General features: G+C 59.0%; 1 protein-coding gene across 1 annotated transcript in view; it reads left to right on the plus strand.

The window, feature by feature from the left end:
- KIRREL3 (kirre like nephrin family adhesion molecule 3) overlaps positions 1–26,197 on the plus strand; it is a 485,950-nt gene that overhangs the window by 453,040 nt on the left and 6,713 nt on the right. Inside the window, exons 6-15 of the mRNA XM_006209871.4 lie at positions 576–726; positions 5,793–5,898; positions 11,094–11,242; positions 12,578–12,705; positions 13,648–13,774; positions 17,445–17,545; positions 19,444–19,642; positions 21,108–21,143; positions 24,442–24,549; positions 26,009–26,118. Of these exons, the coding sequence (XP_006209933.1) occupies positions 576–726; positions 5,793–5,898; positions 11,094–11,242; positions 12,578–12,705; positions 13,648–13,774; positions 17,445–17,545; positions 19,444–19,642; positions 21,108–21,143; positions 24,442–24,549; positions 26,009–26,118 (1,215 nt within the window). The remainder of the gene's footprint in view (positions 1–575; positions 727–5,792; positions 5,899–11,093; positions 11,243–12,577; positions 12,706–13,647; positions 13,775–17,444; positions 17,546–19,443; positions 19,643–21,107; positions 21,144–24,441; positions 24,550–26,008; positions 26,119–26,197) is intronic.

The raw sequence follows: 26,197 nt of genomic DNA on the forward strand, positions 1-26,197 counted from the left end.
AAGTGGAAGGTCACAGCATCTGTCCTGCCTGTGGCTTGGTCAGAGCTCTCCTGAAGCCAGGAGGTGAAATGATTGAAAAGTTGAAAGGATTTATACAGATGAGACAAGGGAAGGGTCAGTGTGCATTGGTCCCACCCTCACCCCCACCCTCCAAACTGCACGCCCCCCGCACATCTCCCATCTGTGGCCTCCATCTCAGTGCCTCCCGCAGACGCAGAGACTCTCCCAGGCCAGGCACAGATAGTGGGAGGTCATTTCTACACAAGACCTGCAGCCTGGTTTCCGTGGGACCCACGCATCAGGGTGGACAAGTCCAGGCTGATTTTCACACATGATGGAAAACCTTCTAGTTCCTTTCTCCTCCCACAGCGTTGCGCTCAGCCAGGCCAGGAAGCCAAGGGTAACCCCCACCCCCAGCTCTCGGTGGAGATGGGTGCCCCCAGGTGTCCTGAGCCGACCGCCCCCACCCACAGCACGCCCCTCTCCTCTCTGAGGCTGGCGCGTCCTCCCCCATCCGCCCAGGCAATCCCAGCCGAGTGATGCATGACATGAGGCCCTCTCTCCCCTCCTCCCAGACCCTACTTCGAGACGGCAAGCGTGAGAGCATCGTGAGCACCCTCTTCATCTCCCCCGGCGACGTGGAGAACGGGCAGAGCATCGTGTGCCGAGCCACCAACAAAGCCATCCCCGGAGGGAAAGAGACCTCGGTCACCATCGACATCCAACGTGAGTACTGACCTGGCCTGAGGCCCAGAGCCACACCCCTGAGGGACAGCTGGAGGCAGGACCTGGGTCAGTCATCTCCATGGACCGGCGCATGTGTATCTATGGGCGCCCATAGGACCATCTTGTCCTTCTTATACTGTCACAGATGAGGGTGACAGTCTTCTTAAAACAACACAGATGAGAGTCCTTTGCAAATGGCCTGTTCAAGCCACATTTCCACACCTGTATAAGGTAGATCTTCCACAGCAACGAATAGCGAGGTCAGCCCGGGCCCTGCTGGCCCGGCCAGGCAGCCCCACGCCTTTCTTGGAGAGGAAGCCAGAGCAGGGACGCTGGGGTCAGAAGGCACTCGGGGCTCCAGAGTGGGGAAGCAGGCCCTGCAGAGGGTGCCTGGGCCCCCCTCGTGGAAGGGCCAGTCAAGGAGGGAAAAGCGGAGCAGGAAGATCATCCCTGAGCCAGCTCACACTCTGCACGTACTCTATCATTCAGTCTTTTTTTTAACTTTTCTGTTTTTTGAAGTCTAGTCAGTTTACAATGTTGTGTCCATTTCTGGTGCACAGCATAATGTTTCAGCCTTACATGAACATACATATATTGCTTTCATCTTTACAACAGCCGTTTGGTCCCTCTCGGAGGAAACCGAGGCACCCAAGGCCGCACGGGGGTCGGAGGCGGGCAGCCTAGCTCCCCAGAGCCCGCGCGGGCCCCTCCTTCCCCGCGCGTCCGCACGGGAGCCCTCAGCCCATGTCGGTTATTATGGTTCCCATTAACAATAATGATGCTTTAAAACTCCGCCTGCACCACATTCCAAAAGTCACCTAAGGAGGCTCCTGAAGTCGAAAGTGCCCGTCGGCCCGGGAACAAGGCGATCCCGGCAGGGGAGCCCACGGCCTCTCGCGGCTGGGCTGGTTCAGACTGGAAATATCAGCCCTCGGAAGTCGACTTTTCTTCTCTTAAACCCCCGCCCACCCCTGCCCCGGAGCACGATGTCACCACATGCTGGTGGCTTTGTTTGGAGGCCCTTGAAGATCCCGGTCAGAGCTGCAGGCTGGCATTCACGTCCTCCCTGTCATTCTACTCACTTTAAACCAAATCCACGTAAAGAAACTCCCCAACAGCCCTGGCTCATCTAAGGCCCCTAGATTCTGCCCTCCACGTGGCTCCCCACGGATCTGGAGTCTGGAGGGGCCGTGTCCTGGGGCTTCCAGAGCCCATCTCGGGAGCCAGGGAGCAGGCTTCCCTCGGTCTGGAATCCTGGCAGATGCAGTTTAGGCTCCAGAGGGCATAAGAAACTGTTGTAACCCTCAGAGGTGGGACACCCAGACACACATGGCCACCGTCCGCTCCCTCCTTCCCCCACCCCAGTCCCCCAGGAGGCCGATGCCAGCCCCGGAACCCCACAAAAGAGACCACCTGGTCAGCTCCTGGGCCCTGGCAGGAGCGACCCCGAGGGAGCAGTGTTTCTTCTCCAGCCCGTGACCCATCACACAGAAGAACCTCTTCTGTCAACAAGAAAGTCCTCATGACAACAGCCCACCAACTGTTGAAACAGTCCTCTAAACACACTCTAATGAGATGATCAACTTCCCAGCGCACACAGACTACAGTCTGCACCCGAGGTGAGCACCAGCCTGACCACGTCTCTGGGCCTCGCTGGCTTTCTTTCCAGGGGCGACTCAGCCACCTGAGGAGGGAGCCAGTGGGAATGGTCGGGGTGAGGCTGAGAAACCAGGTGCCCGGTTTCCTAGTTCAGCCCCATCCGAGGCCGCCCAGGGTCGTGGTTAAAGCCACAGCATTCCTCCTGGTTTGGAGTCTAGCTCTGCCACTTACTGAGTGATGCTGACCTGGTTATTTAACCTCTTTGTGCCTGGGTTTCCTCCCCTGTACATGTAGGTAACAGTGCTCGGCTCACATGCCGGCCGGGAGAATTCGATTAAATCACCCTGTGCACACTCTGCGCCTGTCAGCTGCTGTCGCCATGTCCCCCCAACCCCACCGACTGTCCCAACAGGATGAGGTCTCCATCCACTCGTCCCCTCTTCTGAAGGTGTCTGCATGTTCCTGCCAAGCAAAAGAACACGCTCTCTCCACCTCCTCCCTCCTGCCCTGCACCCGCCCCACGCCCACCGACTTATTCCTTTGTTCACTCAGTAAGCATCCGACTGTTCACTGCGGACACCACGGGCTGGGTCAGAGCTGCCTTTGCAAACCTGCTCATTTTCTCAGCCAACCAAGAAGCATTCAAACTCAGCAAAAACACATTTGTTGTTTGTTTCCCTTGGTCTTCAGATGTTACCCAACGGAAGACAAAGCCCCCAGACTGAGTAATGGGAGAGAAAGCTTAACACCCTCGACGTCTCGCTACATCTGGACTCTGCATCCAGCTGCCAAATTTCAAATGGATGTGCTATAAAATCACTGAGTCATGGAGTTTCTCTCTCTTCTCACCCCCTCCTCGATGTACTACTTCCCCTGAACACACACACACACACACACACAGGCAGGCAGGCAGGCAGGCAGGTTGCTTATAGAAACACTAACAGACTCTCAGCTGTAACATCTGTTCAATGTGATCTCAGTTCCACCAGCTACATCAAAGCTGCCCCCTGCAAGTTATGCAGCCGACATCACAAATGGGATTAAAGTCATGCTTAATAGTTGGATATGACATAAGCTATTTCTACCTCTGGAGCCTGGGAGACTCCTGGAAATTCATACCCTGTGCATCCAGAGGAAACAGGTGGACGGAGGGACACAGGTGCCTCTGGGCCTGGAGTGGAGGCACAGGTGAGGCAGGCAAGTGTGGAAGCATCCCTGGGGCCTGTTCTCCTGGGCACCGAGGATGTCACAGAGAGGTAGGGAAGGTGCGGGAGAGAGGCATCCACAGGGTGAACTGAGAAGGCAACTGTTGGTGGAGGAGGGGATCAGGCAGCAGGAGGGGTCCTCCAACAGGTGCGTGCTCCCCTCCCTGCCCCGCACGCCTCATCGCTTTATAAAGTACACCCAGGTCAGGGCAGGTTTTAGAGTCTATTGAACTGGCCCTGGAAGCTGGTCAGCACTGGGGTGATGGGTGCAGGCTGGGGAGAGGCTGCAGGACTCCAGGGGGCAGAGTTCTCCTGGGAGGTGGGAGGAGGCTCTCATGGCTAGTCCTGGCTGCATGTCTTGGTGACCACTGGAGTTAAGCTTTAAAAACCAAGATGGAGATCGCTGAAGTACCCAGCACTTCCCTGGTAATTAACTCTCCAGGAAAAGGCGGCAAGCCAGCTGTTCCAGTAGTAGAGGCTCCCAGATCGTGGCCCCCATCTGGAACAGGGGGAGAACCCGGGGAGAGCAGGCCCCAGCACAGCCCGCCACCGATGCCCAGGAAGCAGCGTTCTCTCCCCGTGTCTTAACCAGCTGTCCGCCAACACCAGTGCAGGCCTCCGTGGGCCATCTCCCGGGCCCGGCCCCGGGGCCCCAGGCTGGGCAAGCAGGCATGGCCCGGCTTGAGCTTGGACAGGGCACAGGGAGGCCAGGCAGCCAAACCAGCCCAACTGCGCGGTGGGCTGGGCTCAGGCCGCAGCCGGGCGGCTGTGCTGATGGCTCTCAGAGAGGCTCGGGAAGCCCCTGTCGTCTCAGCCAGGAGCTGGGCCCGGCGGCTGCTGTCTTGTTCCCCCCGTGGCGCCCTTCACACGCACCCAGAGGAGCGGCATTTTTCTCGATGGTCTCTGAGAAACTGGCCTCCTTACTTCTTTTTCTGAAAAAGGGCTGGACCCCTGGAAAGTTCTCATGCCCTTCCAGCACTCTGCTGTGCAAAGTGGTAAGGACGGGCGGGAAGATGTGGCCAGGGGCCTGGCTGGGACGCGGGCACCAAGCTGCTCTCTTCACTCAGCCGAGAGCTGAGCTCCAGCCAGACCTCCAGACCCCGACGAGGAAGGATGGGCGCGAGCTGTGGTCTCCCCTCCCCTGGAGCGCGAGCCCAGGGGCGCGGTGATGCCCGGGTTTTAGAGCTGGTCCTGGGCCAGCTTCCCCTGAGCTCAGGAGGGCCAGCCTGACTCAAGGCCACTCTCTGGGCCAATTCTCCACCTGTGTCTCTCTGCCGTAGCTCCCTTCTCCTCTCTTTCCATCTCTAGGTCCCTCCGTGCCCTTCTTGTTCCCTCGTTATTTCGTTTGGTCTTTCTCCCCAGCACTTCATTATTTTCTGCCTCCATCTATTTGGTCTCTCTTGGTCTTTTTGCTTTTGGTCTGAAATCTTTGTCTGGTTATGTGTCTCCGCATATATGTCAGTCTCTCTCTGCACCTCCCTCCATCTCTGCTCTCTGCTTCTCTGTTTCCTGCTTCTTTTTCTTATTCTGCATCTACACTTCTCTCTCTCTCTGCACCCCTCCCCTCATCTCGATGCCTCTCTCCTCTCTAGGCCTCTCTCTGCCTGGCCCCCTCCCCTCCTGCACAGGTCTCTGTCTCTCTTCCTCCCTCTGACTTCCCATCCCCTCCACCTCCACCGCAGAGCTGGGCTTCTCATCACACTGAGTGAGAAAGACGAGCCCAGCCTGGGGAGCTGAGGGCTGGGTGACACCAGTCAGGACACAGCAGAGATGATTAAGCTGATGACAGGCTGTAAATGCCACTTTCAAGGTAACAAACACACCAGAACACAGAGGCACGAACAGACATGTCAAAGGCAGAAAGTTTGTATTTAAACGGGGCTTAGTGTCCGCATCCCCCTCCTGCCCCCCCACCCCCTCTTCCCCTCTCCTTTCTTAAGTGTTTTGTTCTCCCTAAAGCTGGAAGGTGGGCAGCATGCGCAGGCAGCCCTACATCCTGGCTGGCTGTTCAGCCCAACATCCAGCCTTGAATCCACAGCAGGAGCCCTGACCCTGCCGCCAGGGCCACCTGGATGGGACACTTTCAGGGAGTGAGGGAGCAGCCCACTGAGGCCCCCGGCTTTCAGGGGACCACCAGGGGAGGGGCTGCTCTGAGGGTCCCGGGGTGGTGGAATCACTTTCCTCTACTCTCCGTGTTACCCCTGGGGGTTCAGTCTCCAAACCACGCACAGTCCCCCAGAAGGGAATCTCTTCTCTCTGCAGACCCCCCGCTTGTCAACCTGTCGGTGGAGCCACAGCCAGTGCTGGAGGACAACGTCGTCACGTTTCACTGCTCCGCAAAGGCCAACCCAGCTGTCACCCAGTACAGGTAAGAGGCACTGCTGGGGAGGCACAGCCTGGCCACCGGACCCTCCACCCCCCCGCCCATCACGTGGGTGTCACTTGTGCTCCGGGGCAGCCAGCGCAGTGCTTGGTCCACCGTGGGGTCCGGGATCCTTCGCAGCACACCTGTCCTCGCCTGGCCAGGGGTAGACTTTGCCTTCCTTCATTAACACACCCCCCTTCCTCTGCGGCAGAAGACAGCGCTCCTGTTTGAATCGCTTGTTACCCCTTATTTCTATAAAGAGGCTCAGGGGAAAAAAAAAGTTAAGACAACCAGGAGATCCAGCACAATCGGCATGTGGACTCTAGTCCTGTCTCACCCAGCCCTTCGCCCGGGTAGGGCAGGATTTCCGGGACAGCCGGCCCTGCGCACCGGTACCCGGGATCCTTCATCCACGGCCACTGTGCGTCTCCTGCTCACAGCACTGAGGAAAGCATCACGGCTTTTTACACGCTTGTCTTTCCCTGTTGACTGAGCTTCTCGGAGGCAGGACCTGCACTCTAGTCACTTACGGCGCCCAGCGTGGAGCAGGCGCGTGGCAGGCACTGGGTACTCCAGAACGTGGGCTCGCCGGCCAGATCAACACGCAGAGCTGCCCCTCTGTGCACCTTCCTGCCCGGGCGCCATCACCGCACAAGACTTCCAGAGACAGAGTGGCCTCAGTGGCGCTCAAGGGGCCGACTCAGACACTCACCTCCTTGTGGTGCCTGTGGAACTGGCCATGGCTCTCACTCTGCCCCGTCCCTTCCCCCCAGCCCAGACCTGCGAGAGCCCAGCGTCGCCTCCACCATCAAGATAGGTCATTAAGCCACAGCATCAGCCAGTGCCAGGGGTGCTAATGGTCCCAGGCTGGAGAGACAAGGGCAGTGCAGCCCCAGAGGGCAGAATGAGAGGAAATGGGCCAAAGAGGCCGCCAGAGATTCAGGTTGGACATAAGGCTGTGCTCCCTGCAGTGCAGATAATTAAACAACGCTGGAACCAGAAACCCAGGAAAGGCATAGACTCTTTATCCTTGAGGATATTTTTAAATAGGATGAAAACCCATCTGGCTGTCGATGTAACCGTTCACCAGGCTGGAGGCAGGAGAAAGATCAGACCACCTCCAGGCTCCCTGGAGTCATACCGCCCCATAGGTCCAGGGGTCAGGGCTGGCGTGGCTCGGACAAGTGGCAAAGATGCAGAAGGAAGCACGCAAAGAGGCTTTCTCCAGGCTTCTGCTCCGCACCTGCGAGACATGGGCTCCATCCTCAAGGTCAGCGTCTCTCTGCTGTCTGCTCTCTGCTCATAATCCTTAAACACCAGACACCATGTGCCCAGGAAACACCTCTAATGCCAGTTTCCGTGGGCATCCCTTCTCTCCTACTGACCACCGGGCAAACTCACCCACGTGCACACTCACAGCCATCCAGGAATACCTGTTGGACCCCAGACCAGAGCACCCAGCTTCCAACTTCCATTTCTCTTCCCAGTCAGCCTCCAGGTCACCTGAGGACCTAGCCACGCACAGGCTGGGCAGAGGGCATGGCCCTGCTCCAGGACCTACCTACGTCCCCAACTCTGACCAGGCCAGGGTGCCCGATAACCCAAGAAACCAGGCAGCTAGGCCTGATTCCCAGGACACCACCCTCGAAAAGGCAGAGCAGCAATGATGATGAGGACAGTAATAAGGTGTAAACCTGTGTATGGGGGGATCATCAGAGAGCAAACGTGGGGAAAAAAGCAAATGTGGCAAGATACTAACCACCGGTGAATCTGGGTGCGGGGGATGTGGCAGCCACCTGGACCATTCTTGTGACTCTTCTGTAACTCCAAAGTTCTGTTTAGTTTTCAAACTAAAAAGTTAACAAACACACCGAGAAGCAAGCACAGGCCGTGCAGGTTTCCCCAGGCTCCAGGTACCTGCGGTATCCCTCCACCTGCATCTATCCCTGCAGCTCAGAGTCCCGGGTCAGCCCATCACATGCAAGGAGGAGCCAAGAGTTCAGGTGGCCCCTGCAGATGTGCACTGATCTCACTTGTCCCCTTCCCTCCTGGCCTTCCAATCCGCCAAAGGGCCCCAAATGCTTCAGTGTGGATCAGACTCCCTCCGGGACTCCAGAGGCTTTTGGGGGAGACTTTCTGGCCTTCAGGAAAATGTGGGAGAGCCGGGGTGACCTGGGAAGGAAGGGTGGGGTGAGGTCGTGGCAGGAGGAGGTAGGCGCCCGTGTGCCCACCCCTGCCGGCTCAGCCCCTCAGCCTCAGGGAGGGCTCACCCCGCAGGCAGATGGTTCTCCTAGACGTAGTGCTGGGCTCCAAGGGGAAAAGCCTTGAGCACATCTCATCACATGAGTACCTTGATTTTTCCCAACTGACTTTGACAAGGCTGCAGGGATCTTGGATTCTTTACTTCCGTTAGTCTTGACTCCTTCCTCCCTGCTCAGCACAGAGGCTGTGGTCTCAGAAATTGGAGATATGCCCTCCTCCACCCTAGCACCCAGCCAAGAGGCCCCAAGGAAGTCGGGGGCAGGGGACCTCATCCAGCTGGGCTCAGCGGTCACTTCGGCTGCCCTGCGGGACCAGGAGCCCAGGGTGAGCGGAGCAGGCCCACGCACAGAAGTACATCTCCACCTGCCTCTCTGCTCCCCTCTGAGACTCTCAGGGCCGCCAGCCCCACCCCGCAGGGAGCAGGGAGGGGCGCAAGGCCCAGTGTGAAAGGCGGGGCACTGCGGGAGGCCTGACTGACGCCTGTGATACACCAGCCTCCTGATTCTGTGATAGAAATAATTAACCCTCTTACATTTGCCCAGGCATTGATTGGAAATGGCTTAACCTGACTTCTGTTCTGAGGGGCTGGGAGAGGCAGTGAAAGCACCAGGGGTGGCAGCGGGGCAGGTGGCGGTGGGAGGCTGAAGGGACAGGAGGAAAGAGGAGGAGGAGCGAAGCCAAAAGGCAGAAGAGAGGAGACGGAGAGGAGATGGGAGCTAGGAGAGGGGATGGGCGGGGACACAGGAGAGGGGTGGGACTTGCTCCCTGGCTCACGCGTGATCAGGTGGCCAGCTGCTTCCGTGAGTGATCTGAGCTTCTGGAAGGAATCCCTATGAGGGAGTTTTGGTTGGGGAGGGAGGGAGGGGAAGAAAGATGGGGAAGAGAAGGACTAGCAGAGTTAGATGTGAGCAGGGGACTCGTGGGGCACACCCCAAAGGCTCAGCCCCAAGCCAGCTTCCTGTAGCCCTGCGAGGACAGTGTAAGAACTCCTCCTGTTCTCTGCCCGCCTCTCAGGTGGGGTCGGGCCCTAGGGAGCCGCGAGCGGCAGCTGCACAGAGGGCAGGGCTCAGAGCCTCATTCCCCACAGCCGCCCAGCATCCCCTCATGTCTCCCTTCTTGGCTTTGAAGGGGAAGCCAGGCTGGTCTGGGAAGAGGGGATCAGTGTGGCCTGGAGCACCGGCTTCAGGCAGTTCTGAGCTCCTCGGGGCCCTCCTGCTGGGGAGAAAACCCCCTCTTCCCCAGGAGCCCCCAATAACAGAAGAGGACTGTCCGTCAGAGCCCAATCACCGGGCCAAGCCAATCCCTGCCCCAGCATCCGGGGCTGTGCGCAGCCAGGACCAGGGGCCCGCCTCCTCCCAGCGCAGCCAGCTGCCCGGCCTCCCCCGCGTCCCACCACCCGACCCCTGACTGCAGCAGGGTGGATGGACCCTGTCTGGGACTGAACTCATCCGCCTCAGGCAGGAGCTGTGCCTGACTATTAAGTCTGGTCATTACATTAAAGTTAGAGATTGAAATGATTCATGAATAACTCATAATGGCTTGTTGGGAGGCTCCTTCAGCTCTCGGGGAGCTAAGGTTTGCTCTGTTGTTAAACTGTAATTGTTATTATTAATCGTCTTCTTCATAACTACCCGATAGTAATTGGAGATAATGACCACACAGTGCCAGCCTGGTTCTCTGTGTGATGCCAGGAGACGGCCGCCTCTCGGGGCCGGATGGGTGGGCTGGGCAGGAGCCAGTGGAGGGAAGGGCAGGAGACCGGCCTCTGCGGCACCAGGAGAGGCTCTGCGGCTGTGGTTACAGGGAGCCCCGGTCCCGGAGTAACACTGTGGAGCCCAGCTCTGGTCAAGACATACACCCCAAAGTAGGCTTGAACCGCAGCAAGAAGAGCCGGCTGGCAGCTGTGTGATTTTTTTGAAGCGTGTTGTCCACCGTAGGGTTAAACCAGGGAAAGCCACGAGTTCTGTCTCCTTGGTTGTCTGTAAGGAAAGCCCCAGCCTCACACACGTAGGCACACGCCCCCCTGGGGCGCACGGCCCCACAGAGGCAGGCTGCTGTCACTGGTCCAATGCAGGGATCACCGCCCCAGGTCTCTCCCCTCCGGTGGTACCAATGAAAAGAGTCCGCACAGCCGTCTTCCCACTCCCCCCACCCCCAAGCAAACCAGGGCTGCTGGAGCCCAGGCCTCCGAGGAGGGGAGCAGGGTGGGAGGCAGAGGCCGGGCAGGGCAGGTACCATCCCCAGGACGGAGGCTGAAAGGGCTTTCAGGGAGAGGGGGCACCATGAGGGGTCCCACCCTGGGGACAAGAGTCAGGACAGGGGAGCCTTGAGAGCTGGCCAAGGGGAAGGGAGGGGCAGCCGGAACCACGGCTAATATCTCTCCATCAGCTTCTCACCTTGTCGGGAAATTAAGCCTCCTGAGCCCCTTGTGTGCACAGGCGTGTGTGCAGGCGTGTGTGCTTGTGCAGGAGTGCACACGTGGATGCCCACACACCATTAGACCATGGCCTCTTCAGTCGCGGACTTGGCCTCCTTCTTTTCCAAAGTGGCCCAGGACAGGGCCCCCAAGAGAGCTCAGAGCAGGACGGCCAAGCTGTCTGGGGACTGACTGTGGGGTTACCCATCACCAGGCCGGCCAGGTGGACTGACCCACTGATAAGACAACCCACCTCCCTCCAGAGTAACCCTCTTGTTAAGTGCCGCTGACAGCCTGGTGACCTGTGGACCGGAGCCCACCACCTCCACCACCGACCCCTCCCCTAGCCCTGGAAGGAACCCCTCTGTGGAGATTTCCCCTGAGGCACCCTCCGCCCGTCCCCAGGCCTCGGTCCCTGTGGGATGGGTGCCTGCAGCTCCCAGACAGAAGCCCGTCCCCAGGCGGGAGGGGTGCCCTCGCCGCTGGAGGCCCACAACAGCCGGGGATGCGTGTGTTGCAGGTGGGCCAAGCGGGGCCAGATCATCAAGGAGGCCTCGGGGGAGGTGTACCGGACCACCGTGGACTACACGTACTTCTCAGAGCCCGTCTCCTGCGAGGTGACCAACGCCCTGGGCAGCACCAACATCAGCCGCACAGTCGACGTCTACTGTGAGTGTTGCCGTCTAGGGGCTTTCACGGGCCAGCGGGCGCTGTGTGGCCTCCGCTCACGGCCGGAGGGGCTGTCGTGGACTTGTCGCACGATGACAAAGCCTCACCAGCTCACAGCGCCATGCATTTTATGAAAAGCTTCCCCGTGTGCTGTTCCGTGTTTATCTTGACCCTCATAATCGCCCAGGGAGGCTGGAATTCTTATCCCCAGTCCCCAGATGAGGGGATGGAGGCCCGAGGTCACGTGACAAGGAGGTGGCAGAGTGAGAATGAGATGGGGTCTTCCTCCTATTAGGGGCTCACGGACATCCCCCTCCCCCCTGGCGGCCTGGCAGGGAGCCGCGGTCGCTGTTCACAGCACGAAGCGTTGGCTGGCCTACTGCCCTTCCCAGGTCTACCAGCACTTTCACAGCCTGCGGGCCCGCCCGCCACCCGCCGCCCCCGGCGGCCCAGCGGGATGCGCTGCTACTCCCTTCTCGGACCAAGGGACTAGTCTGGGTCTCCTGGCCCTGGTGTCACGCCTCCTGCTCCCAGGGAGCGGCTCCCTGCACACCCTGCCGTCACTGCCCCTGAAATCCCACCGCTGCACCCACTCTGGGGACCACGCCTTGGTCTGCAGGGGTGCCAGTTGGGGCAAGTGTAGGGGGAAGGCAGTTGGGGGGCCTCCACTAACCTGCACTTAGCAGGGGCGCCCCTGCTTCAGTGAGTTGAAAAGAGGCTGGTGGAACTGGAGGGGAGGATGATCTGAGAGTACCTCGGAGGATGGCCTCCCCGACTCCTTATCTCAGAGCCCCTCGGAGGACCTGGGAGGGCCCAGGGAGCTAAGCCAGGTGCACGAGTACCTCGACTCCAGGTCACAAGGCTGAGGCCTGCCAGAGGTGGGCAGTTGACCTGAAGGCAGACACACAGAGATTCCAAGACCCAAGGTCTCTGAGACAGGAGAAAGGACCCTCTGCCCACACTCTGGGGTAGGGGAGCTTCCTGGGGCTAGGACAGAGGGAAGAGGATGGGAGAGAGCCCAGGGCCAAATCCAGGCAGAAATGGGGCCAGAGCAGCCTTCTCTAGGGCTGGTGCCGCCTACTCCCCTGGTGGACCTGAGGGAGGCTGGGCTTGGGGAAAGAGGGGCCTCTTCCTTACTTCCCAAGTCCCACTCCCAGACCCAGGCCCAGAAGGGAGTGGACTGACATGTCGGGGAAAGGGCTGCAGTGGGTCCAGGTGGCACCCATGCTCCCCCGCCATCTCCCCTCCAGGATGGGGGAAGGGAGGCAGCAGCCAGGAGGGTCCCCAGAGCTCCTGGCCCACCAGAGCCCTGTCTCCTCCTCCCTCCCATCACAGTCGGCCCCAGGATGACCACGGAGCCCCAGTCCCTGCTCGTGGATCTGGGCTCTGACGCCGTCTTCAGCTGCGCCTGGACAGGCAACCCGTCCCTGACCATCGTCTGGATGAAGCGGGGCTCTGGCGTGGTGAGTCTGTGGCTCAGCCCCCCAAGAACCCTGCAGGGGTGGGGGGACCGCAAACCCGGAGGGAACTGCCTCCCAGGACCCCTCTCACTCTTAGACTGGGGGCGTCAGATACCAGTGTCAGCTGAAGGAAGGACCCAGAAAGAGGAGAGGGCACCCCAGGCACCCACACGTACCCATCTTGACCCTACACACATCCAGCCACTGCAGTTTTGCCCTATCACGAACCTTTAAAAAAAGCAGGTGGTCCCCAAGACACTGGGGGTGAAAAGTCACTAGAAAGGCTTTTCAACTTTCCCCAAATAGTTGCTGCCTCTCAGCTTTGGGGTGAAGCTCTGCTTTCTTCCCGTGCTCCTCCTTGTACTGCACGGTGCTCTGGGCATCGCTGCCCCGTCACGGGGGTAAGGAAGGGGCATCAGACAGGGTCACTAACGCCCAAAGCCGCACAAGGAGGCACCGCTAAGGCCGGGATTCCACTCAGAGCAGATAATGCCAAAGCCTGTTTGTTTTCATCCCCCCGAACCACATCCCAAAGGGAAAGACGGGCCCAGGCCCTCAGAGAAGCTCAGCTGTGGGGTGGCTTCACCCGAGGCCAGCCTGGTGCAGGCTGGTCGGCAGCCCCCCTGGACGAGAAAGCCTCCGGGGGCCCAGCCAGGGAGCCCCCGCCTCCCCCCACACTCTCCTCTCCCCCAGACACCCACCCCTGAGGGCCGCCTCTGGGTCGGAGCATCTTCAGCCACACAGGGTCCTCCGTGCTGTGGGCTCCCCGGGACAGCTCACCCAGCACACTGGGTAATAAGACGTTCTGCCCCACACCGCCCCCCTGGTTTTCACTAGAGATGCTGGAGGCCACGTCCCCTACCACCGGGCCTGCCTCGCAGCCCCTCCTGCTGGTTCTGAGAGAGAGTCCTACTCTCATTGCCTGACCCTCCCCAATTCTCCTAGGTCCTGAGCAATGAGAAGACCCTGACCCTCAAAACCGTCCGCCAGGAGGATGCAGGGAAGTACGTGTGTCGAGCCGTGGTGCCCCGGGTGGGGGCCGGGGAGCGAGAGGTGACCCTGACTGTCAATGGTAAGACCCTACTTATGCCAGGGCGGGCACGGTGGGGGGGGCCGCCGAGAGGCACCCAAGTCATCCTGATCCCAGGCATGGCCCCATGGGGCTGATGTTGGTCCATAGTAATTATGTCCACCTCATCCAGTCCATGTGCGGGCCAGCCCCAAGGTAAGGGAGGACCTGGGCGGTTTTCTGGTCACCTCCCTCCTCTGTGCCCCTTCTAAGGGATCTCAGCCCTAAGAGTGGTGGCTGATAAATTCATTTCCTGGCCAGGAGAAAAGGGTCAGAGGGTCACTGGGCAGCCAACATCAAATCCACAGCCATCCTTTGACCTTGACCTTGGCCCTGGTGGGAAATTTAAGGGGGCATCTCTGTGACACCTAGTCTGCCTCTTCCTATTGAATTAGAGCCGCTCAGTGGGGAAAATCTGCCACCGTCCCCACGAGACCAAGTTCAGGGGGTCCCCTGAGGGCAATGAACGTGTCTCATTACACATAATAAAGTCATTCTCACAGGAGAGCATCGCCATCTCTCTCCAAGAACACAGTGTGAGTTAGCGGGTGACAGTTACAGAGACATTTAGGGGATGGGGCCTGGAGGATGGGATGCTGAAGGTCACAGAGAAGCTGAGTCCTAGCTCAGATCAGACCCAAGGAGGCTGTGGCACCAGGATGGAAATGCCATGTCCCTGTGGTGAAGCGTGTTTGGGCCGCTGGTCTGAGAGGAGGAAGAGGCTAAGGCGGCTCCCTCTGTGTTTCCTGACGTCCTCCCTCAGCTAGGTTTCAGTTTCCTTGCGAGCTCCCTGCTGCCAAGTAGTCTGTCTCCGATCAAAGCCCCCGAGGCTCTGAGCCCCAGCAGGAACCAAACCACAGACCCACGTCTGCAGGGCCTCTGTGTCTGGACCCAGATCAGGGCCTTAGGGAGGGACTGAGCTAAGGTCCAGAAATCAGCCCAGGTGCCTTTATCTCAACCCGGGAAGCTGCCCACGGACAGCCTCACCTATTTCCCCTCTACTAGAAGCCAAATCCAGCTTGGTGCTCCCTCAGCCACCCCCTCTGCTGGCCCCGCTAGCCAGCCCCTCTCGTCTCTTCCCTTTCCTCCCCACCCCTCTACAAGAGTCACGGCAACCCCAGAGTGGGGGCTATGCTACTCGGACCCCACAGCCGTCTGTCCTGGGCAGAACCCTGACTTGGGAAGCCTTCTTGCCTTTCCTACGTGTTCCCAGGACGCCACCAATAAATTGGCACTGCAGGGCTAAAAATAACAGCATCTGATCGCGCCTCCATATATCCATGGCAACCAAGCTGCAGCCTTTTCCTGCCGGCTCTGGTGTCTGACACGCAGCTCAGGAGCCAGTCTCCGGTGAAATCAGCAGCCTCCCCCGCTGCCCACTCCCGGAGGGCACTGGGAGTCGTGCTGGCCCGTGACCACGGGCTCGGGACCCTCAGACTCACGCAAGGCTCCTGGTGTCCCCAAGCTTGAAGCTTTTAAACGAGCATCCTCGTTTCTGGGGAAAACACTGTGGATAAAGGAGGGACTGACATTCCGTTGTCACTGCAGAATTTCAGGCATTTCTCAACAGATTCAAAGCGGTTTCCTGAGGAAGGAACACACGCCTCTGAGGGATATTCCTCTTGGATGGGACACCGGGCCTGAGCCCTGGTGTCTGTCCAGGGTTTAATGTGCACCCTCCAGGGTTCATCTTTCCAACCCCTTCCTCAGCCTCCAACCCTTCCGGTACAAGCTCCCCTAGGCTACCAGGAAGAGAAACACTCAGGAGATTAGAGTCAAGCAAGGAGGCTGTTTGCTTGTTTCTGCTGAACGAGGGTCATCTCGCCCTGAGGCAGGGGGATGGATTGAGTGGCCCAGAGGGGAACCTGCTAGCCTCACACCGGAGTGGACTTGGGAGTGGACTTGTCTGTAGCTGTACCAGGTGGAGGGATGGTAAACCCTTTGGGCAGGGCCTGGACGAGGCTGAAGGGATCGACCTATGAAAGGATCCAGAATGAGATGAGGTTCTCATCAGAACACATCCCAGCCAGTGGATGACTGCTGGCCGCTGCCCTGTGGGGAATAAACCGGCACAGATTTTAGCTGGTTTGGCTCAAACCTGGGATCTGCAGGGAGTGGGAGATGGACAGACCATATTACTGCTGCCCCCGGTTCCCCCAACCCCATCTACCCTTATCCTGATTTCCGTTTTCTTTCGAGAAGACTTTTAAAAAAGAATGTATTTGCCTGATTGCTGTTAGAACAGCTGAGAACCCCCCAGGGAAATCCTAGCTCCTGGGAAGTGAAGGGGAAAAGGTTTTACGGTATCATCACTTTCAGCCTAGCAGCAAAACAGAGCCCCATCCAAGTTCCTAAAAGCATCAAGCCTTCCTGGCTTTGGGTCAAAGAGAGGAACTCTTAAAGCCCTCTGAGAGTGGAAGCCCTATCTTGAGGGTCCCCCACACCTGCCTCACCCAGCTCCAAGCCATGTGACAGCCTTAACTCAATAGGAGTCACCTGAGTGTCTCCCAGTACCTTTTTCCCCTTGGCTGAGAGCTACTCATAGAAATGCAAATCTGTTTTAATTAAACTGGCTAATAAACAGCAATTATGTTTGCAGTGATTTTTGTTTTGTTCCCAGCATAAATCTGCCTGTCCTCCAGGTCCCTTGCTCTAGCTCCCTTTCCTGTTTCCTGCCACCTAAGCCCCCAGTTTTACCCCAGGGATCAGGAAAGGGGCACTAGGGTCTCCACCTCTAGATCCCTTGCTTCAACCGCCCAGCCCAGCCAGGAACCAGCGGCTCCTCCGCCCGCCCTCACTGCCAGGTGGGCATCACGCAGGAGAGACTTGGGTTAGATAACAGGCAGAACTGGACAGAGAGCCCTGCTGGATTCCTGGTGGGCCCTCCGGGCTGTCCAACGCCATAGATGAAACAGGTGTTCCCAGAGACATCCGTAAACATGACAGACACAAGCACCCAAGCCTGGGCTGGGTGGGATAAAGTCGGGGTCAGCTTTGGAGACATGGTCCCTCCTGGGTGTCCGCATATGTACGTGCAGGCAGGCCAGGGATGAGCTAAGGCAGCTCCTGAGACACCTGTGAGATGAAGGCCCCCAGTGTGCCCAGCTCAGTCCATCTAGGCAGGGTGCTTCCCCACCGGGTGGAGGAACATCTTTTATTTCTCTTCCTGTCCGGTTTGCCAGGCCTGCCAAGGATGCCAGTTTGTAGGGCAAGCGCGCCCTCTACTGGAAATATGATGGAATAGTTTGAAATTGAACTGCAGGTTCCCACGGAGGTGACAATAAGGTAGCAGAGGTGACATTAAATGCTTCCTGACATTTCCCCAGCTCCCTTCTCAGGCTTACCACCTCCTTCCTAAAGCGTTCCCCACCTGCCAGGTAGGTTATTCTCTCCCCTCTAAAATCGGTTAGCGCTTCGTCTACACAGCTCACTTCACCACCTTTTATTAGTTATTTACGTCTCTGGGTGTCGGACTTAGAAGTGCTTACTCAGATCCCTTGAGAGGTTTATGGCAGAAGGCCTCGTTTATCTCTGAGTCCCCTGCTCGCCCATCACCTTGCAGGTATAGGCCTTCAGTAAATGTTTGCTGAATGAGTTAATGAAGGTATAAACTTCTGAATCTGCCAAGAGGGGCCCAGCCAGGGCCTCTGATGAGCCGCTGTCTCCCCAACAGGACCCCCCATCATCTCCAGCACGCAGACCCAGCATGCCCTGCACGGGGAGAAGGGCCAGATCAAGTGCTTCATCCGGAGCACGCCGCCACCCGACCGCATTGTGAGTGCTCCAGGGAGGGCAGGGGGGCGAGGGGCACGGCCAGTGCATTGGGCAGCCTGGCGGTTCATCTCTGCCCACAGCTGCGCGACCCCCAGGCTGGCCAGTGACACCTCTGCGTTGCCTTTCCTTGGTGGGGAAAATTATTCCTGCCTTGTGTCTCTTGGAAAGGCATCGTGAAGACGAAAATCACAGGCAGCCTCCTGTCTCCGGGCAGGCTGTGCTCCTCGCCTGCAGGTGTGTTTGACTCCGCTCTGCCCCTCAGCTGTGCGCCCACGTGAACCGTTCCAACCGCATTCTGCATTCTGGAGGCAGACGGGCCAGTGAGGGCAGCAGAAGGAAACAATAAACAATGTATTCCCTCTCTTGGGTCCAAGGCCAGCCTTTAGCCAAATCGTGGACAGGGTGCAGTTTGCAGTTGGCAAAGCCCTTTCTGCACCTCCCGGAGCCCTCTATCGGCCTCCTCTGCTTTGATGTCCACAGAGAACGCTGCCCCGTTTATTGAGTTTTCCCTCTAAAGACATCCCTCCATTCTCCCTCCCGTCTTCAAAACCCTCATCCCCGCAGGGCAGCCCAGGCTGCCTGAGGGTCTCACACCTGGTCCCCCCCACCGCCCGCCCGGGTATTTCCGTTTGTAAAAGCGAGGGTCCTCCATCCAAGTCCAGCTGAAACTGGTGGAAACCAGGGCATGGAAACCGAGGGAGGCGAGCATCTCCCAGCACTGTGGGGGCGGGGGATGGGATGTTGTCAGTGAGACTCAGTGCCCAGGCAGTCCTCCCAGAAGACTGCCCCCGGGTCAAGTTCACAGGGCTTGGCAGCGCCAAGGAGGGCGTGGGGGCATACGCCCAACAAATCCAATGTCACCCTGAAGTTGAGATGTTGTAAGAGCATCACTGTTACACCCTTCCTCAGACGTTCGGTTCATTCACCGTCTGAGTCACACAAAAATGGCAAGAATTCACGCGTTGAACTAGTACCTACGCCTCCCCGTTCCCTTCGCTCCTCAATTTTTTTTTAATTGTAAGTGTAACACGTGCCTGTTGTAGAATCCCACTCACTCCTGAGCATGTTCACACAGTCTCTCTCTTCACGGAGATGGAACTCAACCGGGGCGGCCCTGCCCCCAGGGGACATTTGGCAATGCCTGGAGACACTGCAGGATGCAGCCCAACATCCTATAGACCCAGGACAGTCCCCCACAACCAAGAATGGTCGGGTCCGGAAAGTCAGCGGTGTCGAGCCCGGGAAGCCGCTCCCGGCTCAGCCGCCCCCACCTCCCGCAGCACTGGCCGTGTTGCCCCGATCCCACAAACACTGCAGCCGGGGTGGGGTTGGGCGCTCACTGTGCACGGGAAACGGCCCTGAGGAAGGTTAGACGGTCATCCTTGTAAACCAAGATAAAGAGTCTCACAGATGCAACCCTGGGAACATACGTTTGTACAAACAGACCAGACTCAGTCACTCTGGGGCTGGCCTTCCACTCTGCCTGTCAGGGGTGCCTGCTGGTGGAGGGGCCCCCACCGCTGCCCCAGAGTCCCCTGCTTGCCTGGGAAGATGTTCCAGGACAGAGACACATAAGGCCCCTGGTTGACAAAAATACCCTCCAAGTTGGCCCTGCCTATGTGTATGCTGTGTGTAGTGATGAGTGTGGACCTGTGTGTGCACGTGTTGGCGCCGTGTTGGGGGCGGGGCTGTACCAGTGCTGTGATGTGTGTGTGTACTGTGCTGTGTGCATACGTGTCATGATGTGTGCATGTACCTTTCTGTACACATGCGGGTGCCCTGCGCAGTGAGCATGACCATGAGCCTGGCAGCGCCCACCCCGGAGCAGGGAGGTGGCCCGGTGGACCTGGCGGGGTGGCTCTGTCGGGATGTCCTCCTAATTCTTCGCACCCGGACAGGCCTGGTCCTGGAAGGAGAACGTGCTGGAGTCGGGGACGTCTGGGCGCTACACGGTGGAGACGGTCAGCACCGAGGAGGGCGTCATCTCCACGCTGACCATCAGCAACATTGTGCGGGCTGACTTCCAAACCATCTACAACTGCACCGCCTGGAACAGCTTTGGCTCCGACACGGAGATCATCAGGCTCAAGGAGCAAGGTGGGGCTGCCTGGGCCGCCGGGCCACCGGCCTCTCCCCGCTGAGGGCAGCACCCCAGGCCAGGTTCTCCAGGGTCCTAAGGGGAAAGAGCGCCTACAGGGTACAGGCGGGTCAGGGCCCTTTCCCACCTGCCTGCAGCCTGGGCTGGTCAGCGGGAGTGGCCCTCCTCAGCCCAGCTCCCCCGAGGCCAGGGCCAATGGCCTGCACCAGGAAGCCAGCGGGGAGGAGAGCTGCTCAGGTGGTGGCCCCTTGGGCAATCGACCCAGATTTCAAGGAAAGGCGACCACAGAGGGGGCCGAGCTAATGGCCAGGATGAGCTGCCCCACATTTCCTAAAGGCCCTGCCTCTGGCCCTCAGTAGTTCAGGGGTGGGATCCCCGAGGAGCGCCCCTCACCAGCGACGCACCAGACAGGTGCTGGGGAACCTGGCCTAGCCCATTAAGATAACAAGCCAGAACATTTTCCCAAAAGTCCCCCGAGGGTGCCTGCGCTAAGCTAGGAGGTAGCACCTGAGCTGTCCAGTCGGACTGTCTGCAGCTCCCTGGGAGACACAGGAGACCCAGGGACCACTGTGCACTGACGGAGACACCAACCAGAAGGGCAGCGCTGGGCAGAGGGGCTCAGGGCTGCCAGCCGGGTGGGAGGGAGGAGGTGGCAGGAGGAAGGCTCACCCTGCTGTGACCCCGTGTGCAGACCGCCCAGCTCCTGGTCAAAGGAGATGCTAAGAACTCTAGTCTTGGCTCCGAGTTCTCAGCCTGGACCAGAGGGCCGAGAGCCTTGGAGAGGAATAGAGGGGGCTCCGGAGAAGCTCAGCAGACAGCCAGCAGCACGCTGCGTCCTGAGATGGGCTGCAGATCTAGCCCCTCTGCCAGCAGGGGTTAAGTCCAGGCAGACAGGCCGATCCAGGGGGCCGCAGCCCTGGCGGTCTCTGACTCTCTCCAAGAGGAAGGCCCACCCACAGGCCATCAGGCCCTGGAAGAGAGTCTGGGCTGAGCAGGTGGTCTAGGCTGGGCCCCTGGGACCTCAGTGCTACCCTGTGGATCACGCATTGCTCCCAACACCTCTTCCCTAAAAGGCGCTGCTTTGCATAATGCTTTGCACATAATTTGCATAATATCATCCACACATCATCCCAAGCCTCCCGGTCCCCTGTTGCTTGCCCTCCGTGTCTCCCCTTCAGCTCCCCCACTCCCATGCCCTCCGCTTAGTGCTCTCACCCCAGCCTCCTCAGAACCCCACCCACACTCAACCGTGACCTCTCTCTCGGGTCCCACCCCTCTGGAGTCTCTAAGTCAGTCTGAACGAACTCCAAGTTCAGTTTGGCTAGCCTGGATCTGTGAGGCGTCCCGGAGACGTGATGCAGGAGGGAGCCCCCGCCCCAGCCCCTCCCGATGGCCACCCCTCAGTCCCACCCCACCCTGGCCAGCCAGGTCCTGGCTGTGGACGCTTCCTTTATTTCCAAACAGGTTCGGAAATGAAGTCGGGAGCCGGGCTGGAAGCAGGTAGGAAGGAGACATGAGAAGCCCCCGGGACGGGAGAAGGGACTGCTGGGCTAGTAGGGGAGGGAGCCCAAAATGGGGGTAGGGAGGCCGGTGTAGGCCACTAACTTCTCTGCCCACCCCCCATCTTGAGGGTTTAGTACAGTCAGAGAAGCAGGGAGAGGGTCCCCAACCAGCACGGGTCTAGGGACCCCAGAGACCTGTCTCGCAGCCCACAGGCTCCTCGCAGCCCAGGACACTGGCTCCTGCCCCAACTTTCTCCCATCCCTTCTCTTCTGAAGCCCTGGCTCCTCCCCTCTGGGGTCAGCTCGCCCTGCCTGATTCCTCCTGCTTCTCAACATCACCACCAGCGTGGCCATCGCTTCGAGGACACCAGGGCCGCCCAGCCCTGCCATGGCCTGCGCCATCCATGCTAACCCCATGCTTTGTGCTGGCCAGCTCCACCCTCCCAACCCCCGCTCCTGCATTCCCCATGGAGTTGTCATTTCACCACCAGCCTGAGGCCTCCGGGCAGAGCCTCTCTCCCGAGGCACCTGGCAGCAAAGGGGTGACCAGGCTCCCTGAGTCGAGTTGCTCTATCTTGGGACATCACGGGAAACGGGTGCCCCCACCCTTCAGGCAGAAACCCAGAAAAGAGAATCAGGACATTGCAGGCCAGACCCTTGTTCCCACCGCGCTGGCCCAGAAGGAGCTGGGGCCAGTCAGTTCCTTGTGGGGCCCACATGCCCCCTCCCCTTTGGGTGCACGTCCCCTTTAAGAGCACCAATCTGAGCACAGGTAAACTCACAGAGGCGACACAGTGTCAAGTCCTGCAGTGTTCTCCCTGATGCCCCCCAGAGCCCTTCCTGGTGCTGAGCTGGTGTCGCCCTCTGTCTGCACCTCACCTGTCTGCACACTCATCTGGGCTCACACTCGTCAAGGCTCCCTGACAGCTTCCTTGGTGGCTGAGACTCCCTCAGCTCCCTGACAGCTTCCTTGGTGGCTGAGACTCCTCGTACCCAACCCACCTCCTCGGATGGAGAGGAGGCTGAGCCGGAGGGCAGCCCCTTCCTCCTCTCCCTCTCAGGGACATCCGAGGGGAGCTCTGTCGGGAGAGGGGCAGCCGACACAGGTGACCGAGGCAAGGAGCAAACACGCACAGGGAGGCTGCTGAGGGGTGCCGCCCCGGACCCCTGGGCCCCTGCCCCCGCGGGACTCCCTCTGCCCCACCCACCCACTCAGGGCAGTTCTTCAGATAAGATGGTGCCCCACCGCCACTCCCCTCAGCTGTTGACCGCTTAAGGAAATCTGGCTTCACAGGATGCCGGAGTCAGAAGACACCTCAGATGCCACTTCCTGGTACTCGGGTTTCACAGGTGAAACACTGAGGCCCTGTTAAGGAACGTCCCACTGTCATCCTCTGGCTCTGAGCTCAGCTGAGAAAAGACCTGACTTTTTCCAAGGAAAATTCCTAGGAGTCTATAGGAGAAACCAAACCCAACTCACATTAATAAAATTCTAAAGCGTAGAACCAGTGAGCTTCCACAACAGCTTTCCTTTCCTGATGGAGCTGAAGCCCAGAGACAGACTCACCTCGCAGAGCAAGCTCACGGGCTGGCTGAGGCCAAGCATCTCTTCTCACTCCTGACTGTTGACACCAGCCCAGACACCTCCCATTTTCAGCCGTACCTGCTCCCCCGTCATCCCCCCTGCTGTCCTACGGGGTCCCAGCCGCCGGTAGACAGATGATGAATGCACAGTGTGCAGGTCCTGGGCTGGAAGGAAAGCCCCCGTGTGACTGCCAACACTGCCAACCATGGGGCAGCCCCTCCCCCTGGGGAGGGACCCCCTCCTCCCAGCAGTGTCTCTCTGTGGTGCTCTACCTCTCTTCCTCTTTCTAAAGAAAACCACAGTGACAGGCCAGAGGCTAACCCGCAGCCCGAGACAAATACCTGGACATGCCCCGTCACCCACACCGAGAACACGGCATGGCGTGGTGGGGTGGGGCGGAGCCTCGGAAAGGGCCTTGCTCCCCTTGCGTCTGCGGCAGGCCCCCTTCCCACACAGACACTGGAGCAAAGGCTTGGCTAGGCCTGGGCGCCAGGCTCAGTGCCAGCCTTCACCTGCATTCACTCATCTAAGCTCCAAACACCCCCCTGAGGCAGGCACTGTAAGTATCCCATTTTACAGATAAGAAAAGAGAGGTAACATGCATTGCTCAGAAGACAGCCTGGCACCTGGGCTGTGCAGAGCGCGTGAGACTTGGAGGATGCCATGTGATGCAGTGCACGGAGCTGGGCAAGATGAAGGGGGCGGATAAGGGCAGACCTGGACTTACACTGGCTTTACTGCAGCTATGTGTCCTTAACCAAGTCACTTGATTTCTCTGGACCTCTGGGCTTCCATCCATCAGTGGGAGGCTTAGACTCTGAGCCCTAAGCTCTTCCTGCCCCTGCGTTTTCTACTTTTATTCCCCTATGCACTGTTCAGGGTCCCACATCATGTGCTCGGGCCCCCTACGCAGCCTCTACAGAAGGGTCAGTACTGTCTGGAAAGCACCCACCACAGCCCAGCCCAATGTCACCCTCTCCACCCCGTCTCTACTTGGCTAGGGCAGGAGGCAGACTACAGACGCTCAGCAGCCTGAAGGTTTGCCTGGCTGGGGTGGGGGTGTGCAGGGATTCCTGCCCAGAGGACTGGCCTAGGGGGAGCAGGACTGGGCATCGCTCCTTAAAGAGGTGGGGCAGCTGTGGTCCGCACCCCCGGCCCAAGACCTGGCCTCTGGCAGCTACTGCCTGTGATGTCCAGGCCCCGGGAAGAGGCTGCCTCAGACCTGAAAACTCTCTAACAGCTGGTTGTCGGTGTCCACCCTCTCAGCACATGGGGAAGGGAAGAGAAGGGAAAAGCAAACGAATAAATAGCAGCAGTGACCATGGTCAATTTTCAAAGAAAAGCCAGGACTCCTGACTCCGCAGCCGCTGCAGGACGGAACGCTCCTGGTTTAATCCCGCCAAGAGCTAAACTGTACCAGCCGAGCCTCTCACCTCCGGCGTCCCCACCCCCTCCCCGTGTCTGCTTGCCTCCTCTCCCCCCACCACCGCTCCCGTCCCCCAGTTCCCCTGCCCTCTCCTCCACCCCGAGCCCCGCCCGAGCTGACCCCTGTTGGACTCCTGCCCAGGCCTCCTCGGCCTTTCCCGGGAGCGCCCACGCGCAGCGCTCCACCCCCAGCTTGGCAGGGGCCGTGCCCGAGGGAACTGTGAGATCGGGGGGGACAGTGGGCTGTCCCAGCTCCCTCCTCAGTGCACCCGCTTCTCCCCCACAGAGTCTGTGCCGATGGCCGTCATCATCGGGGTGGCTGTAGGAGCCGGCGTGGCCTTCCTCGTCCTTCTGGCAACCATCGTGGCCTTCTGCTGTGCCCGCTCCCAGAGAAGTACGGGAGGGAGACCCGGGAGCTCAGGGAGGGGGACAGAGAAAAAGGCCAGGCTTAGACTGCCCCGGAGAGCAAGTAAGCAGGAGTGCCACGAGCAGGGGCCCTACCGGTGCTGCGAGCCGCTGGGGCAGGGATGGGGTCTGATGGAGCCTTTTACGTGCAGTGCTTTGCACAGCAGCTGGCACAGAGTGGGCACGTGGACTGATGCTGAGCTGGACGGAGATGAACTACACCCGGCAGGGCCGTCAGCTAGCACCTTGGATTGAGCACATACAGCACGTTCAGTCCATCGGGAAATGCAGAGAAGCCCCGGGGGACGGGAGGGGGGTGATCTTTGCCCTCCAAGATCTGCTAGTCTAACCAGAAAAGCAGGTCACCCACACACATGAAAAAGAAAAAAAAATTCAAGGAATTGCTTTGTGCAGACTTTTAAAGGTCTTTAGTCATTAGCAATAAAGTTCTGGTGTTTATGCTCTCTTGAATCCTGTGTGCCCGGAGCTTCCATCCTGGGCATAGCTCTGAAGTTATGCGTGACAGACGGATATGTGGAAGGGTAAAATGGGGTGGTAGAAACAATGCAGACAGTCTTCTGGTCCTACTTCTTCTACCCTGTGACCCCGGGCAAGCCATAGCTGTTCCAGGCCTCAGTTTCCTCCCGGGTAATAGCAAGGGGGTGGATGACGTAGTTTTAGGGCCCTACCTGGCTCTAACATCTACGAGCATAAGGCACAAAAGGAATAATCAGGGTGAGCCTGCCCCTCGTCCACTTGGCAGCCTTTACGCGCTGGCAGAAAGCTGCCTGTATCCACCACCCAACCTGAGCAGCCTTGCTCTCTTGACTGCCCCCAGTGATGCCATCTCAGGCCCTCCCTCGCCACCCTCTCAGCGGACAGCATAGGGGAGCATATTTTAGCAAGAATTTTTTAACGGAGCTCTCCAGGTATAAGTCAGCTTCCTCCCCCAGAAGCTGTAAGCTCTCCATCACGGAAGGGTTGACACCATCACGGAATCTGGACCACCATGTGCAGGGACGTGTCTGCTCTGGGCGGGAGGTTGATCATGGGATCTCGAGGCCCTTTCTAACTGTCAGATGTGTGATTCTCTGAACAGAGAGATCAGAGCCTGGTGAAGTAGGTCAGGGAAGACTTTTAGAAGATGAGAAGTTAGTAGGATGACAAAGTGGGCAAATGGATGAGAATGACCTCCCAAGCCATGGGAGGAGCAGTGAGAGGCTGAGGGGCGTGCAACCAGGAGCCAACAGAGAAAGCGCTCTGAGGCCCCAGCAGCCCACAGCGTGTCCAGACAGCTGTTCTCTTTTTGGGGGGCGGGGGGTGGCATGAACTGCGGAGTTCAGGGGCTGGAGGGTAAACTCAAGGGGTGGGGGAGCTTGACATCTCGGGCCCTAATGCCTGTGATGACAACTGAATCTGTTGTCTACACTTTCCTATTTTATGTCCAGATCTCAAAGGTGTTGTGTCAGCCAAGAATGATATCCGAGTCGAGATTGTCCACAAGGAGCCTGCCTCTGGCCGGGAGGCTGAGGAACACCCCACCATCAAGCAGCTGATGGTGAGAATGCGGTCTGCTCCCCATCCCGCCCCGACCTCTGTGCCCTGAAGCTCCCAGGACCAGGGGCTTCCGGATGCTC

This window comes from Vicugna pacos, chromosome 33 (assembly GCF_048564905.1).
Source record: "Vicugna pacos chromosome 33, VicPac4, whole genome shotgun sequence".
Lineage (NCBI taxonomy): Eukaryota > Metazoa > Chordata > Mammalia > Artiodactyla > Camelidae > Vicugna > Vicugna pacos.